Source organism: Pleurodeles waltl, chromosome 5, assembly GCF_031143425.1.
Source record: "Pleurodeles waltl isolate 20211129_DDA chromosome 5, aPleWal1.hap1.20221129, whole genome shotgun sequence".
NCBI lineage: Eukaryota > Metazoa > Chordata > Amphibia > Caudata > Salamandridae > Pleurodeles > Pleurodeles waltl.
In genome coordinates, this window is record NC_090444.1 from 905,646,589 (window position 1) to 905,667,468 (window position 20,880).

General features: G+C 46.3%; 1 protein-coding gene across 3 annotated transcripts in view; it reads left to right on the forward strand.

The window, feature by feature from the left end:
• TTC13 (tetratricopeptide repeat domain 13) overlaps nt 1–20,880 on the forward strand; it is an 815,569-nt gene that overhangs the window by 159,030 nt on the left and 635,659 nt on the right. For all 3 annotated transcript variants that reach the window (XM_069235032.1, XM_069235030.1, XM_069235031.1), the window contains exon 4: nt 4,310–4,380. In XM_069235032.1, the coding sequence (XP_069091133.1) occupies nt 4,310–4,380 (71 nt within the window). The remainder of the gene's footprint in view (nt 1–4,309; nt 4,381–20,880) is intronic.

The window sequence follows — 20,880 nt, forward strand, 5'->3', positions numbered from 1 at the left end:
TGTTGTGGGGATAGATGAATGAGAGGGTGTTAGCCTAGGATGATCAGTGATTTTGTGTATATGTAGGAATGGTGTGCCCCACTACACTGCTGCTGTCCTGTGTCTTCTGCCTAACCTCTGTGTGCTCCTGGTCCCTTGACTCACCCTGTGTGGCCCTGTTCTCATAAGTCCACTGAATACCCTCTGCTGCACCCCAGCTGGCCTCAGTGGCCAACTCCGACCTATGGAGCTTCTGTGTGCCCTTTCAACTGAAAGTTGAACTCAGACAAAACAGAAGTCCTCATCCTCGGAAACACCCCGACCGCCTGGGACGACTCCTGGTGGCCCACGGCCCTTGGCACCGCACCGACCCCCTCAGACCACGCACGCAACCTCGGTTTCATCTTGGACCCACTTCTCACCATGACCAAACAAGTCAATGCCGTATCATCCTCCTGCTTCCTCGCCCTCCGCATGCTCCGAAAGATCTTCCGTTGGATCCCTGCCGACACCAGAAAGACCGTGACCCACACCCTTGTCACGAGCCGCCTGGACTACGGCAACACACTATACGCAGGAACCACCGCTAAACTCCAGTAACGTCTGCAACGAATTCAAAACGCCTCCGCCCGCCTCATCCTCAACATACCCCGCAACAGCCACATCTCCGCCCACCTGAGACACCTGCACTGGCTTCCCGTCAACAAAAGGATCACCTTCCGACTCCTCACCCACGCACACAAAGCCCTCCACAACAAGGGACCCGAACTCCTCAACCGCCGCCTCAGCTTCTACACTCCCACCCGTCCTCTTCGCTCCGCCAACCTCGCTCTCGCCGCCGACCCTCGCATCCGCCGCACCACGGCGGGTGGGAGGTCCTTCTCCTACCTGGCGGCCAAGACATGGAACTCCCTCCCCACCATCCTTAGGACCACCCAGGACCACTCCGCTTTCCGGAGACTACTCAAGACCTGGCTCTTCGAGCAGCAGTAACCCCTTCCCCCTAGCGCCTTGAGACCCGCACGGGTGAGTAGCGCGCTTTATAAATATTTATGATTTGATTTCACCTGCCATGCAACCCCTTAGTATGTGAAAGGCCCTTTGTGTCCACTTTCTCACCGACAACCCCTTTGTGGCCCTCCACTTCCCTGGTGTTCTACTGGCTACCTGTCGCCCCTTTAGGTGTCCTGTTTTGCCCTCCCTGTAATTCCTCTGTGCACTTCCTTGCCCCACTGCAGTCCCAATATGCACCTTCCCTGCATCCTCTATTTGTGTCCTCTGGCCTCCCGCAGCCCCTGTGAGTGCTACGCCCCATCTGGCATGTTACCATGATATGCCCCTGCAACCACTTTATGTTCAACTGCAGCTCCTTTTTGTCCTTCACCTGGAATCCATCCGCTTTGTGCCTCCACCCTCTGCAGTCCCTTTGTTTGCCTGAATCTTCCTTAAAGCCCCTATTTACCAACATGCCTCGTCCACTGCTGGCTCTGTGTGTACCCAACCTTCTACTCCAACCCACTTGGATGCCCGTTGTTGCAGATTTCTCTTGCTGCCCCTCTGTGTGACCCAGCTTGTATGCAACCTCTGTATGTTCCTGCCCACACAGCCAGTAGTGTGCCCCTCTCCGCACCATCAGCCGCTCTTTATGGTCCCCTCCCCCTGCAGCTCCTGCTTGAGCTGCCCATGATGCAACATTGGCGAAACCAGTAAGTCTGACTTGTTATTTAAAATGCAAGACAAACGTACTGGCTATACCAATGTTTGTTTTCCAGATCTCTCATGTTGTAAGTAAATATGAGGCAAGATGTCTTTGTTTTTTTCTTTAATTACTTAAATAGAGCCCAGGAACTGGTGGGGTCTTTTTTTATCACCAGTCTCTAGACACAGTTAAAAAAAAAAAAGACATTTCTTATGATGTTCAGAATCTTGGGCAGGTATTTAAAAAAATTGCTGCTGGGGAAGAAATTTTAATATGACGCTCACCTCCTCCAGTCCCCCCCTAACAAGAGGTCTCCTACTTAGCAGAGGGTAAACATTAGAGGCATCTACCCCTAAGCCTTGTGGAAGGGTGGATAGGATATTGAAATGACCCCGTCACCTAATTGCTTTGCAAACGTGGGAGTAGGGGGCCCTTAAAATATGAGGAGTAGATGAGCTGCCGTCCACTCCAGTCCGCTGTTCTCAATTGGGAGATTAGATCCAGTGGGTGACAGCTCATTCGCTCCGCTATGACCTGCACATTGTGCAAGCCACGAAGGGGGTTGGAGGTGCAGCTGAGTAGCCCCACTTCTATTTTTGAGTACATTTGTGTCAACAGTTGTGCCTGACCCTGTTTATATCCAGTTGTCTACTGCTCAACCTTGCATTCTAGTAATGTCAGTCTATTATAAATATGTTACCACTGTAGAAAAGAAAAACAAGCTTTTGCAAAGCAGTAGGACTCTCACGTTTTTGGGTGGGAGCTATTGGCATTGTAAATTTATAGCTAGACTTCTTTTACCACTTTAATTAGTAAACTCTGCCACATATTTTGGTCCTTTCTGCTACATAATTCCAGTGGCCCTGCTTATAACTAAAGGGCTAATAGACCTACTTGAATATTTTTTCAACGAGGCCCCTAAAACACAAACTACTCCCAGGTTCAAAACAGAAGTTCCAGCCATAAGAGAGGTTACAAATACACTGAATGGTGGGATGGGCTATTATTTTGGGGTCTTCACTAACCTAGTATGTGGGACCCAGAGTTGATCTAGGCAGAGAGAGCATGTTGTGGTGAACACATTTTGAAGATGGTCCCATTGCCCTAGGGCCACCATAGGCAGAGTTATGAGCAAAAATGTTTTGTAAAAGGAATGCCCTGCAAAGCATATTGGGGCAAGTTTCCGAGTGCAGCAAATATTGTAGTATGTTGACCGAGCAGCCTCTAGAGGACACCACAATAAAAATAGCATTTTCAAGAAAAATTGTCATGTAACTGTATAGTTAGCCCCCAGAGGACATAACTACATGAAAACAGAATGGCAGAAAATAACTCAGTGCAACCATATATTTTGCCCCTAGTGGGCGTAGTGCATACCACATTTTCAAGGCTAGCAGGCCTTTTAATTAGACCCAGAGATGATGTAGACCGAAAGAGCACATTGTTGTGAACGTTTTGATGGTGGTCACATTGTCCTAGGAATACACAGGCTGAGTTATGGCCAAAAATGTTTTGTAAAAGAATGCTTGTAAAGCATTATTGTGCGAGTTTCCTGAGTGCAGTGAATATTGTAGTATCGGCTCTCCTGCTGTCTGGAGAGCCTCTTTGAGGATATCTGTGTTTTTTATTTAAAGCATTTATCAATTCGAAGTGTTTTTGTGTAAGTTATGGAGAGTGAAGGGGAGATCCAAAAGAAATTACTCTGATTAACTTTTTTCTGTGGGGTTAAAGGTTATGTATTTTAGACTGCAAACTTGTCTAATTTGTATGCTTGCTTATCTGTCCAAATGCCTTATGTGGACGCGTTTTTGCGTGTGTGCACTGCTGTTCTAAGATGAAACGTTTCTTACCAGGAAATCAAGAGATCTCATTTATAATGTGGGCCTTGACATTTGACTAAAATGAATAGTGTTGTTCTTTGCAAATTACTTGTCTCCCCGTGTAACAAATGTAAATGCATGCAAAGCAAATATGTGAAAAAAGGCATATATTGTGTTCTCCAGTATTAGTCAGATTGCAATGATTGCCCCATCACATTCTGGTTTCTATAATCCAGGCTCAGCCATCTCACTCACACATGCACAAACCCACCGCCGCCTTAGCCCCTCATTCTGCTCCCTTTCCTTCATCTCTTCCTTGTCTGCCTCATCCTCTTTGCAGAACCTTGTGTATGAGATCCTTTTTCTATTACAATAACTTTCTCTGAAAATAGTCCACTTTTCTTGGGAACTGTGTTCACTGTATATACCAAATGACAAGATAGGACATCAAATAAATGAAAAGAAAATGGAGACCGTACATGTTACATTTCATCACACCGGAAGCTTGTATCTAAGCACACAAAAGTTATCTCTCCTTAGTTTAGTTGTAGAACCTTGCCTTAAACATTGGCTGTCATGTATAGTCTCCACTGATTGAAACAATGGGATATCTAAACAGGGAATGGCCATTGATGGCACACTACCTCTTGAAAGTGTATTGCTTTATTGTAATCAGAAAAGTTAATACAGGTGTTGAAGCTAAGTGGGATTGTTTTCGAAATCTCCCACTAATGAACTTTTTTAAATTAAATGACAATGAGGGTTAGTGAAAGCACTAATAACTTTGTTTTCTTTTGTTATGTTTTATTAGCAATTGGATATGTATTAATAGGCAGTGGCCTTCCCGATGAAGCAGTAAGCCATTTTTCATCAATGCTTCAGGTATGGTACAATCGCACATAAGTTTATTTCTGTTGTTCTGTATTTCTTTCCATTAAGTTTTATTGATGTAACCGTGACTTGCTATGCGTGACCGTACCCTAGTAAATTGTATAGCTACATTTTTGCAAGTGGATGTATCTGCTTACCTATGCTAACTAAAAGGAACAGTTAATTGTACAGTTTATTTAATTATTTATTTGGGAGGCTTAGTCCTGGAGATAAAACTGCTTCTTAGCTATGTTGTCTTATGTATTTACAAAGGAAAGCTAGATATTTCGGTCAAAAAGAATAGCTGGAGCATTTTCATCCTTAGCAGGAATCCGTGCTCATTGAGGATCGTGAATGGATCTTTGGAACCCAGTAAGTGGTGTGGTAGAACCGCTAACAAAAGTTCAACACAACCCAATCAATTTAAACACCAAGACCAATGTGGCCACGGAAGGAAAACTCAACTCCTAAATCAAGTTTATTACAAACACAAGCTCAAAGTCATGTAGATTGTAAGGAAATGCCTCCTTGGCATGGTTACCCCCTGACTTTTTGCCTTTTGTTGATGCCAGGTATGATTGAAAGTGTGCTGGGACCCTTCTAACCAGGCGCCAGCACCAGTGTTCTTTCCCTAAACTCTACCTTTGTTCCCACAATTGGCACAGCCCTGGCACCCAGATAAGTCCCTTGTAAATGGTACCCCTGGTACCAAGGGCCCTGATGCCAGCAAGGGTCTCTAAGGGCTGAAGCATGTCTTATGCCACCCTGGAGACCCCTCACTCAGCACATGCACATTACCTCACAGCTTGTGTGTACTGGAGAGGAGAAAATGACTAAGTCGACATGGCACTCCCCTCACACTGCCTCTGGCACAGGTAGGTCACCCCTCTAGCAGGCCTTACAGCCCTAAGGCAGGGTGCACTATACCACAGGTGAGGGCATATGTGCATGAGCACTCTGCCCCTACAGTGTCTAAGCAAAACCTTAGACATTGTAAGTGCAGGGTAGCCATAAAGAGTATATGGTCTGGGAGTTTGTCATTTACGAACTCCACAGTTCCATAATGGCTGCACTGAAATCTGGGAAGTTTGGTATCAAACTTCTCAGCACAATAAATGCACACTGATGCCAGTGTGGAATTTATTGTAAAATACACCCAGAGGGCATATTAGAGATGCCCCCTGAATACCAGTCCGACTCCTAGTGCTAGGCTGACCAGTTTCTGCCAGCCTCCCACAACCAGACGAGTTTCTGGCCACATGGGGAGAGTGCCTTTGTCACTGTGGCCAGGAACAAAACCTGTACTAGGTGGAGGTGCTTCTCACCTCCCCCTGCAGGAACTGTAACACCTGGTGGTGAGCCTCAAAGGCTCATGCCTTTTGTTACAGCATCCCAGGGTATCCCAGTTAGTAGAGATGCCTGCCCCTCCGGCCACTGCCCCTACGTTTGGCGGAAAGGCTGGAGGAGTTAATGAGAAAAACAAGGAGTCACCCACCAGTCAGGACAGCCCCTAAGGTGCCCTGAGCCGGGATGACCCCTGCCTTTAGAAATCCTCCATCTTGAGATTGGAGAATTCCCCCAATAGGATTAGGGATGTGCCACCTCCCCTCAGGGAGGAGGCACAAAGAGGGTGTAGCCAACCTCTAAGACAGTAGCCATTGGCTACTGCCCTCCTGACCTAAACACAAGCCTAAATCTAGTATTTAGGGGCGACCCAGAACCCATGAAATCAGATTCCTGCAACCTACACAAATAAGAAGGACTGCTGACCTGAAAGCCCTGCACAGACGACGGAGACGACAACTGACTTGGCCCTAGCTCTACCGGTCTGTCTCCAGACTCAAAGAACCTGCACAGTGACGCATCAGACAGGGACCAGCGACCTCTGAGGCCTCAGAGGACTGCCCTGGACCGAAGGACCAAGAAACTCCAGAGAACAGTGGCACTGTTTAAAAACAGCAACAACTTTGCAACTTTCAAAGACTTCACTCTTCCCGCCGGAAGCATGAGACTTCACTCTCTGCACCCGACGCCCCCTGATCGAGCTCCAGAGAACCAACACTGCAGGGAGGACCCCCAGGCGACTGCGACCTCGTGATTATCCTGAGATGACCCCCTTGGATCCCCACAGCAACGCATGCAGAGAGGATCCAGAGGCTCCCCCTGACCACGACTGACTGGAACAAAGAACCCGACGCCTGGACCAAGCACTGCACCCGCAGCCTTACTTACCTGTGTGGAGTATCTTGCATTTTATGTATTTACTTCAAATCTTGTGGTTCTAAAATAAATTAAGAAAATATATTTTTCTATATAAAAACTATTGGCCTGGAGTTAGGTTTTTGAGTGTGTGTTCCTCATTTATTGCCTGTGTGTGTACACCAAATGCTTAACACTACCCTCTGATAAGCCTACTGCTCGACCACACTACCACAAAATAGAGCATTAGAATTATCTAATTTTGCCACTATCTTACCCCTAAGGGGAACCCTTGGACTCTGTGCACACTATCTCTTACTTTGGGATAGTATACACAGAGCCAACTTCCTACATAGATTATTCGCAGTTCCAAATGATACAGATACATAATCACCAAGGCTTGCCCAAGGCAATGAAATAGATTTAGGCATACTAACATGAACAAAACTAAGCTTTCAAGAAAAACAATACATAATAGTACAAGGAATATCTGAGCTATAGAAATGCAGCGTTGCTTAGGGTTAGCAATCATCAGTAAATTCAGTTTAGCAAAGTCATAAATTTAGGCTCGGCAGTGAAAACCCTACAACTAACCAAATTAGGGAAATACATGTGTGCGACAGAACACATGCTGGCAAAATACAAAAGGGGCAAAAATAATTCACAAAAAAAATATTTTGGACTGTAAACTACTAACTAAGATAGGCAAAAGATAGATAAAAAGGGAAAGCATCAGCATATCAGAAGCTTGATCAAGAGTCTTCTGGAGGGGATTAAAAAGGATTTCTAAGTCTCAAAGGGCACAAGCAGAGAAGAAGAGAGCTCTCCAAGGGCTCAGCATTCAGGGACTCTTCATCAGTAAAGCATCTGGGACAGGAATCAAAGCAGCATCTCCTCGCCTCTCTGACCAAAGTCCCTACTGGGCACTGCCATATCAAAAGTCACAAAGCATTGTGATTTGCCAAATGTATCAGTCCATGTCATGTTGAAGGGGTATCATCCAATAATAATCAATCACTCAACTCCATATTGAAACCTGTGCATTCCCAAGCTTTCTATGAAAACATCTTTCATTTGTATGACTCCACACAAGTTTGAAGCAATTGTATACAATGTCAGTCCATGTTCCACAATGTTCCGTTCCCGAAGGTGATAAGATACATTCTCTCTATGATTAAACAATGGGGTATGTTACAAATTCTAGGCTTCTCATGGGAACATAACCCAAAAGAAAGTTCACACTAGGAAATAAATCGACATTCTAACACGATCACAAAATGTTAATTCTGCAGGCCTAAATTATGCTAAGGCAAGAAATTATGACATTACATTCAATTAATTAATACTTTTTAATAAAACACATGTACTATGCAAACTTATGAATTCAACATTAATAAGACTTCATTAATGTGAATAATACATTTCATTTTAAATGAGAAAACTTTAATGCATTTCATTAAGTTTAACAGAGACTTGCATTTCTCTCATTTTTGCACTCATTTTAAATTCCTTAATCATTAAAATTTCAATATTGTTTCAATATGTACTGTTTAAAGTCTGTTACAATGGAACATCAATTTAATCCTTCTAAAACGTAATTTAATCTAAAGACCTAAGTCAAACTCTTCAATACAAGCAAATGCACATTTAAATTGCCTGTCGGTGCAGCTACATTTTACTATCTGATAGAGACTTCTAGTTGCAGATTCCTTACCTTAGAATTTTGCCCCAGGCGTCAGACTGGATCCGGAGATTTTTCTTCAAGCAATACCCTTGCACGTCGGTAGGTGGCGTCTGTCAACTCCGCAGGCCTCGTTGGTGCCATGATGACATTGGGTGTAATATATAGACGCCGCCATCGCGCAGTGACGTCAGTTCTTTTCTTTCCGCGCCATGCGCTGATCCTGAGAAGAGCTACCCTGGCTATTTTTTGGCCGAATTCGACCGTTTTGTCGAGTTTTTCTGTGAAACTTTGGTGCGTCGAGGATGTCCCCAAAGACCGGGTTCAAGCCATGCGAGGTCTGTCATCGTACGATGTTGGTGATGGATCCTCATCTGGTTTGTCTGTGGTGTCTCGAGCGCAATCACAACCCGAAGTCATGCTCCGAGTGCCGGGCCATGCACCCGAAGGCTTTGAGGGAGCGGTCCCTAAAGCTTATGGCGGCCTGGCACTCGACTCCTCGTAGGTGCCGGTCTTGCTCGAGAGGAAGGTCTTGAGATCGGTCGCGGAGTCATCACCACTTGTCTTCTTCCTAATCCTCGGGTCAAGGTAAGAAGAAGAAGTCGAAGTCCCATTGCTCTCCGACTTCGCCCCGTCGCTTGGCAGACACGACGTGGGAGGAGTGTCCACGCACAAGCCCTCTGTCCTCGGATCCTGCGTCTGGGTCGGCTCCACGCTTCCCCAAGTTTCCCGGAGGGGGAGCGACCCCCGCCCAGCTTACAGAGTTTTGTGAGGCCATGCGCCTCCTATTTGGACGGTTCGACCCCGATATGGCGCCTTTGGGTCCAAGGGGTTCGGCTGAGAGGCCTTTGGGTGCGGCGTCGCAAACTTGAGACCTTCCCTGGCGCCGGGTCAATTATCGACGCTCCCGACGTCGGTAGTGCCCACTATCGTCGTCGACCCAATTCTTATCCCTGACGAGTCGGAGCGGCGTTGGCTGATGCCGTCTTTGACTTCGATGGGGCCTATTCACCCCAGGTCGGATTCGGACCCTTTTTCTTATGGGTACGAATATGGGGAGGGATTAGAGGGGTCCCTGGACCCTTATGAATACCTGGATGACCCTTCTATGGACTGGGCTCAGGAATTGGGAGAAGCCAGTGGTCTGGATACTTCTCCTGACGCTGGCATGCTGTCTCCTCCTACTGTGGCTATTGTGGAGGGAGCAACTTATGGTATGGTGGTCAGTAGGACAGCTGAGGTCCTTGGTTTCGAGCTTCCCACTGTTGAGGTCAGGTCTAATCTCCTGACGGACGTGCTTCAGCCTGGGTCTTCTACTTTAGAATCCCTTTTGCCATTTAATGAAGCCCTCACCCATGTCCTTTTGGGTACGTGGTCCAAACCCAACACAGGGGTTCCTGTGAATAGGACTATCGCACGCCGCCATCGGCCCGCCCTGAACAACCCTAAATTCCTGTCCCAACACCCCATGCCAGCGAGTCTTGCTATCCAGGCGTCCCCTTCGTCAGGCACATTCCCTTCCGCACCCCCGGATAGGGAATCCAAAAGACTGGAACAGTTTGGCAAGAAGCTATTTTCTTCCTTCAGTCTCGCGCTGAGGTCTGTGAACACTGCAAGCCTTTTGGGCCGCTATACCCACTCTTTGTGGGATACGGATGTGCAAGTCCTGCAGCAGATACCGGAGGAGGCCCGTGCTATCGTCTCCAAAGCTGTGAACGATGGGAGAGAACCTTGGTTAGATCTGTTCGCCTCTACAGAGAACATGCAATGTCAACTGTTTTACGCGTTGGAGTTTCCAAGGGAGCACTCGCTCAGAGACGGTTTTCATCTCGAGTGGAACTCCGGCCTCCTTTCCGCCTATACCTCTTCTGCCCAGACTTCGCAAGAAAATCAGGAACGACTGGGCCCAAGTCATCTTGGTGGCTCCGGACTGGGCACGGAGAGTATGGTATCCAGAACTATTGAGCATGTCCATCGATCCTCCACTCAGACCGGCTCTTCGGGCGGATCTACTGTCGCAGCAACAGGGGATGGTTCTTCACCCAACTTCTACACCCTCCTCCTTCATGCGTGGAGATTGAGCGGCACACATTGACGGATTTTGCCCTTCCACCCGAAGTCTGCAGTGTTTTCTTGGCAGCCAGGCGTCCATCAACCAAAACTGTATACTCCTGTTGTTGGAATAAATTTGTGGCATGGTGTACTAACAAATCTGTTGATCCCCTTCCCGCCCCTCTATCGGAGGTTCTTCTGTTCATTCTTTCTTTGGCCCAGCAGGGCTCTGCTTTGGGCACCCTTAAAGGGTATTTATCTGCCATTTCGGCCTTTCTTAGGCTACCTGATCAGCCCTCACTCTTGAAATCTCCTATTGTGAGTAGATTCCTAAAAAGGCTCACCCATTTATTTCCTCCCACTCCATTTATCATGTCTCAGTGGGATCTTAATCTTGTACTTACTTATTTGATGTGTACCCCCTTTGAGCCAATGCATAATTGTCCCTTGCGGCTCCTCACCTTCAAAACTGTCTTTCTGGTCGCTATCGCCTCTGCTGACAGGGTGAGTGAGCTTCAGGCCCTTTCCTCGACACCTCCATACTTATCTGTGCACCCTAACAAAGTAGTGTTGTGCACTAGGGGTTCCTTCCTTCCTAAGGTGGTTACACCGTTTCATGTAGGCCAGTCCATCACTCTGCCTATTTTCTACGCACCCCCACATCCTTCCCATGCGGAGGAGAGACTCCACCGTCTGGACCCAAAAAGAGTGTTGGCGTTCTATCTCAATCGTACCAAAAGTTTCCGGGTGGACAATCAACTCTTCGTTGGGTATGTGGGTGCGAAAAAAGGGAAGGCAGTGCAAAAGCGTACCATCTCTCGATGGGTGCTTCTTTGCATCAAAATGTGCTACACCTTGGCCAAAAAGCAACCTCCTGAAGGCTTGTGTGCTCATTCCACCAGAGCAACTGCTTCCACTGTGTTAGCGCGTGGAGTTTCTGTCCTAGATATCTGCCAGGGAGCTACGTGGGCGTCCCTGCACACGTTTGCTAAGCACTACTGGACAGTCAGGACCGTCGGGATGGCTATTTTAGTCGTTCGGACTTCCTAGTATGATCTTGGTTCGCAGCCCACCTCCGAGGATGGCATTGCTTGGGTATCTATTGCAAGGTAAGTAATCTGCAACTAGAAGTTTCTATCAGATGTACAAGTTACTTACCTTCGGTAACTAAATATCTGGTAGAGACATATTCTAGTTCCAGGTTCCTTACCGCCAACCCATTCTCCCCGCTTGCGAACTGATTTATAGGGACAGGGATTCCCCCTTTCAGGTCCTTAGCTCTGGCGCACCAATCTCAGTGTTCTTAGCGGCTCTGCGCTTTAGCGTGGAAAGTCGTTAAAAGAAACTGACGTCACTGCGCGAGGGCGGTGTCTATATGCTACTCCCGACATCATCACAGTGACCATGACGCCAACGACGCCCCCGGAGTCGACCGATGCCACCTGCCGACTTGCAAGGGTATTGCTCGAAGAAAAATCTCCGGATCCAGTCTGACGCCTGGGGGAAAATTCTAAGGTAAGGAATCTGCAACTAGAATATGTCTCTACCAGATATTTCGTTACCAAAGGTAAGTAAGTTGTACATTAATACTTTGATTAATTTAAGGCATAAACTCACATTTTGATGACCTTTGTGACACGAGGGTCTCTACAAAACTTTTAATTACATCAGGATAATTTCTTTTTTAGCATTTGTTTACTAAGATTTGTGGTTATTTGAAGCGGGTAGCCACAGGGAGGCAGGAAGTTCAGGTATATACTCGTATGACATATTATGAGGCTTGTAAAGTCCTCCTATGTGCCTTAATGCTAATAGGCCTATGGTCAGAGACAAGTGTTTCCATTTTCCTTTAACAACCAGTTCATCTTCTTGTCCAGCCCCAGTCACGACTATCGTTCATATCTTTTAAGGTCTGCCCTAGCGATAGCTTTAGTTGTTTCACTGCCTTACGTTTTCCAAATCTAATCTTAATAAAATACATAGATATATCCAAACAAGGGATTTCTTTCAGTACTTTTCATCCACTGGTCTGGTCATGTCATTCACAATTTGCTTCTGCTCACAAAAATGTCGAGCCATAGATCAGCCCGCTTCATATATTTGATGCCTTGAAAGCGAGTGATAGCAGTTTGCTTGAATCCATGTGTACAGCTGCTCAAATTGTCCTTCATTGCCAAGCATGGTATGCCTGGGCTGCTGCACTGCTTCTTTATTTTTTATATTTTTGCCAATTTTGTTTTTTGCTTGTTACATATGTTTGAAAAAAAAGCTGGGCACACTTAACAAGGCCAGAGCTAATGGCTTTGTTAATATTTCTTCATATTTTGTGGCCAATGAAGTGAGGAGGTGTTAACTCATTTTTGGCCTCTGTCTTTGTTGCTGTGCTTAGCTGAGATTTTAGGATGTCCTTTGATAGGGAACCTTCTAAGGTCACCTACATTTGCAAAACACTCTACCTGGTGTGACATTTGAAATACTGTAGAGTGGAAACATTTATTTTGTAGGCTGTTAGTGTGGGCAAAAGAAAAAAGTGTTACAATTGAACCATACATATGTAAGTCTGCATCAAGCAGTGTTTGGCACAATTTCAAGATGCCTGCTAAAGGTGTAACATCACCAATTCATTTGTGATTTTGCTGTGTGTACACAGAGGAGGGAACCCAACACCCAGGAGAGAAAATGAAACGAGCATTAGCGAAGCCAATAGGTCTTGCCTTTGGGACGGTCATTGACAATATTGTTTAGCCATGCTGCACAGCGTCGCTGAAGAGATGGAAAGAAGCTGTGATGTAAAAAGACGCGTCTGCTCCTACATAATGATGCTAGAGCTTTTAAAAAAGAAGTAATACATATTTTTTTAAGCAAGTGGGGGAAACAGCACTGAGGGTGCGAGTGGGAGGAAGCAACACAGAGGACATAGGACAAGAGAGAGCACCATGGAACTGGGCGAAGAAGTTTACATGGGTGAGCGCATCACAGAAGAGGCCAGGGGAGAAAGCGAGAGACTGCAACATGGAGAGTGGCTGAGGGAAGTGAGGTACATGAGCGAGACCGCTAGAAAACACATGCACTGTCATGGAATGCTTCACTAAAAAGAAGAATAAGCAGTACCAGAAAAGTGAGCAGTGGAAGGGCACCAGTAATGTGACCATATTCCTGGAAAGGGATAAACCTAAGAAGGGGAAGTAAAGCCCAAACACGTTAATAGATAGAAGAGAAGCAAATATGAGTGACAAGAAAGTCAACCAATGGTAAGCAGTAGGCTGGCTCTAAGCCTACTGTAAGCTGATAGTGGCACAAATTAGGCCCTTCCAAGTTGTATCCTCCAATCTGCCTGGAGCTCTGAGAGATGCTACTTAGAGAAGTGATATGGATGATCACAGGCACCATTTTCTTCCTACTGTGCATAATAGTGCTAGCAAGATTCACTGTATTTTTACTCACCTTACTTCTAAATCTGCCTTGATGCAATTATTTCCTATTTCTGTTGCTTGTTTTCTAAATGCCAGTTAATTCTTACATGTAATGCTCCACAAATATGAAATGCCTCTCTGTTTATCTCCTGCCAACAGAAAGTATCTCCATACTTTCAATAAGAGGGTACCTATATTTTTAATCATCTTTTTGTGCGAGAGGGAAAAAAAAAGCCATGCATCAACCTCTCTTCTCAATCTTGCTTTTTGATTCCCGTTTTGTACACTACTCATAAAACTATCTAATTCATGCACTTTACAAACCCTCCTGCTCCTTTCCCATTCCTAAATGTCAAGGGCACACCTTTTTTCTGTGCAGACGTCTAAGCCACATTATCTACTCGCACCTGAGAGACCCTTAACTGTCTTAATAGATTGCCATGTCATTGGGAGCACCCATTTTCCTGTTCGTTTTCATGTGTTACCCTAAAGCATGGTAGAAGAAAGTCTTCAGCCAAGATGATTCCATGACCTATACATACATGTTATCGGTCCTTGAGTTTCACCTAACCACCCAATCAAGCAGTGGCCGTTCTAGTATTTTTGGGCCCCAAGGGAGAAAGGGAATGAATGGGGTCCTGTAATTTGCTTTCAGCCTGCAGTGCCTTCCTCTCAGCCACCTACAGGCATCTCTTTTGCAGCTCATTAAGGCCTGAAAGTATGAGACTTGCTTGTAGACTGGGGGTGTTAAAACTGTAAGGGAACTAAACTGCTGGACAATGGGTGTCCCGTGGTGCCTCTAAATAGGTACCCGGGCAGGAGGCCTTATTGTAGGATGAGCAAAATATGACTCCTTGCAATTGGGATCAGATGAGACATCCTCTTCTCCTATGCCTTGCCGTGCTGCATCTTGGCTGCGAGCCCGAGGGGAACGGGCCCCCTCCTGTGGGCCTAATTGCAGTGAGAGACGCCTTGCTTTTGAATCGGCATGAGGCACAAGTGGACCTGTGTGCTGCCGTGGCCTGGCTGTGTCCCACTGATGCAGTGCACAGGAAAACACAACTTCTATAATCCTAGATACCTCTGTGGAAGGCACGTAGAAGGATGGACTGGTGACCAGCAGTGAGACATAAGCAGTGTATTTTTATCCAGAAGGCCCAGACCAATGGGAAGGTATGAGACCAACACTGCAAACACTGCTGCACTAGCAAACGGCATGGAGCTGCATGCGCTATGAGTGGAAAAGCAAAGCAGAGCAGATTCTCTAAGGGACTCCGTTGTGTCCAGCCAGAAAGGCCTGACTCGGGTACACAGTCATTTCTTCATAGTGTTTGGGAATGAGTTTCATACTCATACAGGCCTATACTGCATAGTTGCAAAGTGGTGCTCATCACTCGTGACTCTTAGCCAGTGCTTTTAATATACAGAGGGCGGGAGGGGTGGGAAAGATCAACAAAGAGAGTGAGAGGGAAAAGAAAGCAGCACAGAGAGTAGGGTTGGTGAGTTCAACACGGAGGGTGCCGGGAGGCAGTGGGGAGAAGCACACAGGTGAGCACAACAGGGAGGGATGGGGAGAAGCACTCCGATGACATAGAACAACCTAAAGAAGTTAATGAGGTAAATAAAATAAAAAAATACACTTTTATGGAGAGCTTCACATAGAAGAAGAAAGGCAAGCTTCAAAAGCAAGCAGTGAAAGCAGCAATGGCAGCCAATTAAGGCAGTGGTGCAGGGCCAATGCTTCATGGGGGGGACAAGCACAAGATTGACAAGCTGGGGCACCAATAAGACGCAGGCAATTGAGAGTAACAAGGATAGCTAACCGATGGTAAGCAATCGGCAGGCTCTAAGCCCCTCTATTTACTTGGTAAGCCACAGTATACCTCTCAACAGCAAATGCTCGGTCTAGTATACTTGCCCCAAAAGGGGTACTAAGACTGCTCTAGTGAACATGCAGTGAGAACTAGAAAATGTTTATGAACATTGATACATGTACAAAGCACTACAAGATTCCTAGGATAGAAATGCACATCCGCCCCAGACATTGCCCCAGTAATCCGTGACGAATATAAAATCACTCACCAGGACCACACTAGCAAGCCGGGAGGAGGAACTGTTATCATCCACAAAGAGACCATAGATTGCACCACCGACAACACAACTTCCCCCATGCAACATCTCAACTTCAAGCTCCACACAGATGACAAAACAATCATCAGATGCACCCTTGCATACTGACCCCCCAGGACCGTACTCCAGGTTCTGAAGCACCATCTCAGACTTCATTGTGCCCCTAGCCTTAGACTCCAAGGACTACATCTTCCTCAGCAACCTAAATTTCCACATCAATGCCAACACTGCACACCTCCTGGACAATATGAACTGCCTCTGATTGACCAAGATCGTCCACGACCCTACACACACTGCAGGGCACACACTGGACCCCATTTTCACCTCCAGCAGCCACGTCAAATACAGCCATGTCAAAGAACTCACATGTAATGATCACTACATCGTCCACATCAGCATCTCCAGCCCACACACCGCCATCCCCTAGATGACCAGTGCCCCCCCACCGAAGGTGGAACAAAAAGCTCAGAAACCAGCTGGACGAGCGCCCTCAACACCCCCAACCCTGCCACCACCAACAACCTCAAATAGGGAGTGAAAACTTCAATGCTAGGATCACCAGTTGCACCAACAGCATCGTCTCCATCTAGAGCAACATCAAGAGAAAATCCTCCAAAAAGGCCAGCTGGTACACCCAAGAACTCAGAACAGCGAAACAAGACAACAAACAGCCTGAGAGGAGATGGCGCGCCAGCAAGGACACATCCGCCAGAGTAGCTTTCAAGACCACCCTCAACTTCTATCACCGCCTGCTAAGGGCAACAAAGAAGACATCCCTTGCTGCACGCATCAAATCCAGAGTCAACAACACCAAGGAACTTTTCAATGTCATAAAGGAATTCTCCAACCCGGCTTCCAGTGAAAACAACATCACATCAGGAGCTGTGCAACAACCTCGCCCGCTCATTCCACAAGATTGCAACCATATACTGAAAATTCTAACCTCAACCCACACCTGTGGACTTACTCCTCCACTGTACCTGACATGAATAATACACTGAACACCTGGAACATCCTCTCCACCCAGGACATCACCTCCACCATGAAATCCATCCAGTCGGGAGCTCCCACAGGCCCTTGCCCCACCCCACATCTTCAACCTTGGATACCAAAGGATCAGCCAGAAACTCCCCACCCTGCTCAACACCTGTATCACCACTGCAACATTTCCTGATGCCTGGAAACACGCTGAAGTCAGACCACTACTCAAAAAAAACCTCCGCTGACACCTGCAAACCCAAAAACTACCAACCAATCTCCCTTCTCCCATTCCCAGCGAAGGTGTTTGAAAAGACCATCAACAAGCAACTCATGACATACCTTGAGCAGAAGCAGCTATTCCACGCCTCCCAATCCAACTACCACAGCAATCACAGCAGCAAAACTATCCTAATTGCAGCCACGAACAACATCCAAACCCTTCTTGACTAAGAAACAGCAGCTTTGATCTTCCTCGACTTCTCAGCAGCCTTCGACCCCATATCCCACCTCATGCTGATAGAAAGACTCCACCACATCTGCATCAGCAGCAACCCCTCCCCTGGGACGTTTCCTGGTGGCCATCCACCAACCATTTTGGACTATGCACACAACCTTGGCATCATCATCAACAGCAAACTCACCTTCAAACAGCAGATAAACGCAGTTGCCTCCTCCAGCTTCCAAAAGCTCCGCATTCTATGGAAGATTTTCAGATGGATCCCCATCGAAACTAGAAAGACGGTCATCCAAGCCATCATCACCAGCATACTGGACTACGGAACCGCCCTCTACGTCGGACTCCCCACCCAGCTCCTCCAAGGCCTCCAGACCATATAGAACTCAGCAGCGAGACTAGTTCTGGACCTCCCCAGAAGGACCGACTTCACCCACCACCTCAGATCTACACTAGCTGCTGGTGCACAAGAGATGCAAATTCAAGGTTCTCACCCTCAAAAACAAATCCCTCCTCAACATCAGACCCAATCTAATCTACCACAGAGACTCCTTCCAGCAGTCAGCTTCATTCTACAACTCTTGCATGTCCTGGGAGTCTGACACAGTCACAGCAGACGTCACTCTTTCTCCTACCTCGCCACCAAGACCTGGATTGACCTTCCACTCCACCTCTCCCCATCACACACCCTCTTCAACGTCAGGAAAAAGCTCAAAACATATCTCTTTGAGGAGTAGCTACGAATGTACAGCCAAATCCAGAGCGCCTAGATACCCCTTGGGGTGATACGCTGCGCTTTACAAACCCATTGATTGATTGATTTACTGACCCACGGAGACACACTCAGATGGATCACCTCCTTCCTCACCGGAAGAAGCCAGAGGATCCACATGCCACATTTTACCTCAGAACCCAAGGAGATCACCTGTGGTGTCCCCCAGGGCCCATCCATCAGCCCCACATTTTTCAGCGCATACATGACCACGCTAGCCAACGTCGTCAGATCCCACGATCTCAACATAATTTCCTACGCATAAGGCACCCAACTCATCCTCTCACTCAACGACGACCCCTCAACCACCAGAACCAACTACCACAGATGCATGACAAGAGTCGCTTACTGGATGAAGAACACCTGCCTGCATCTGAACACAGACTGGACAGAAGTACTCAACTTTGGCAACAGCAGCAACACATAGTCAACAGGTGGCCATCAGACCTAGGCCCAGCACACACTCCCTCCGAACACCCTAGAAACCACAGAATCATCATTGACAACAAGCTCAACATGAAATCACAGATCAACTCAGTCTCTTATGCCTGCTCCCTCACTTTGCGCATGCTACGTAAGATCTTCAAATGGCTATCCCTACACACGAGGTGCACTGTGACACAGGCCCTCATCACCAGTGGACTGAACTACGGCAACGCTCTCTATGTAGGAATCGCCGAACACCTCCTATAGAGACTTTAGACCATACAGAATGCCGCAGCCAGACTCATCCTCAGCCGTCCCCAACGAACCCACAACACACTCCACCTCAGGCATCTCCACTTGCTCCCCGTACAGAAGAGATGCAAATTCAAGCTGCTTACCCACTCACACACAAGGATCTACACTCCGATATGCGGCTTATGCAAGGTGATGAGATCTGCCTGCGCTACAAAGGAGATTTGGCACCTCTGTGGAAAGGAATCGGCCATGTTATCAAAGTTCCTGATAGTATCCTTTACTTGTCTACCTCAACTGCATGAACTTCCACATATGCTTCTGCTGACAAGTGACATTTAGCAGCATCCTTTTTAATTATATTTCTTCCAGTTTTGACAAATTGCTGCAATATAACACTGTTTACTTTATTCACAGGCACACTGATCTTGCCTATTTAAGGCAAATTACTCTTTGTTTTTTGTTTAGATTCTCAAATGTTCTTGCGTTTGTAAATATATTTTGACTGAATTAGGCTCTGAGGTTGTCTGCTTTTAATTTGTAGTCTTGTTTACCGTAAACAACTAAGGGTGTCTCAGTGCTTTACGCTTGATAAACTGAATAGTAGTAATAATGTGGGAGTCCAAGGGCAACATAAAGGTGTAAAAATCAATAGAATATGAAGGCAAGAGAAATCTGAAAACAATAATTTACCAAACAACATAATTGAAAGGATAAGTCTTAGCATTCCTGGGGGAAAACCAGGAGAAAGACTCCAAACTATTAATTAGTGGAAGATGTTGTTTGAAAAGAAGATTATTATTATTATTATTATTTTTTTAAGGCTTCTCTTGAAGACCTCATGAGAAGGGATGGTCCTCATTACAGGTGGGATAGCATTCCATATGTCAGGAAGATTCCCAGAGAAGCCTTAATTTATTTTTTAAGTAGTGATTTCTGCTCCCATTAGAGACCTGAGCTGTCAGATTTTCTGAGAACTTGGGTATTGGTATCCATGTACAGTGGAGACTCTTTGCAGAGGAAATGACTCTGCGACACATGTGAATGTATGGCAGATCCCAAAGTTAATAACTGCAGTTATAGGTAAGAAACTTTTCCTTTTTAGCATTCCTTCTTTCATCACAGTACAGATTATCAAACTTTAATACGCATACATGTACAAAGCAGAGTTAGGGAATTGGTCTTTCAACTAAGCTTCCAAAGTGTAGTCTGTCCAACCGCTGGTAGTCTTAAACTTCATGCCAGTGCAGTAATACTTAACGAACATGTGCATGGATATCCTTGCTGGTGCTTTGCATATCTTCTTCAGCAAAAAGGACTTATGTGCCTGCAATTCCTCTGGTAGAATATGCTTGAACACTCTCAAGAATGGGCCTGCCCAAGGACTTGTGCCAAGTATAATCCATTAGGCAAGACCTTTAGACAAAGCGTCGCCATTATCAACTGTGTCCATATAGCTCAGAGCCCAAGGAGCTAAATTGTCGTGTTCCACAGGGCTCGTTCAATCTCAGATTTTCCTTAACTTATAGACATTGCTTAGGTGGGCATTCTCTAGCTTCCAGTAGTGATTCTTTAGGGGTCCTTTGAAGTTGAAGGGTTAAGAATCTTTGGTCTAGATAGGACTAAAAAAGCTGAGCAAGAGGTGATATTCTAGGAATCAGGCTCTCGATATGGTATATTGAAATGAGGTATTCTGATGGATACATCTACCTGAGGATACCCCACCTATTAAATACTTCCAATGTGCCAGCATTCAATCGAATTATTTTTCCTTCTAGCTCTCCATGTTGACAAGGACGTCACAATTGAACGGCTCCACCCGCGACTCCGTCTAACATCATCAGAGCCATAAGAAGTCCTTGCAGGCGTGCTGATGTCTGTTCCCTTTTTACCGCACTTTTGACTCTCTTATCGGTTTTTCTACCTCTCCAGATGTTACACTGTCAAGGGATCTTCTTTGTAACAAGTTTCTTTGTGTAACAATGTCTCCACCGAAGAAGTCAGACTTTATGCCTTGTAGAGTGGAGGTCATATGTCAGTTACTGACCTGCACGAAAATAGCCTCTGGTGCCTGAGTTCCGACCACGACTTTGTGGGTTGCTCTTCTTGCCAGAGTATGAACCCAAAGGTACTGAAGGAAAGGGAGGTGAAA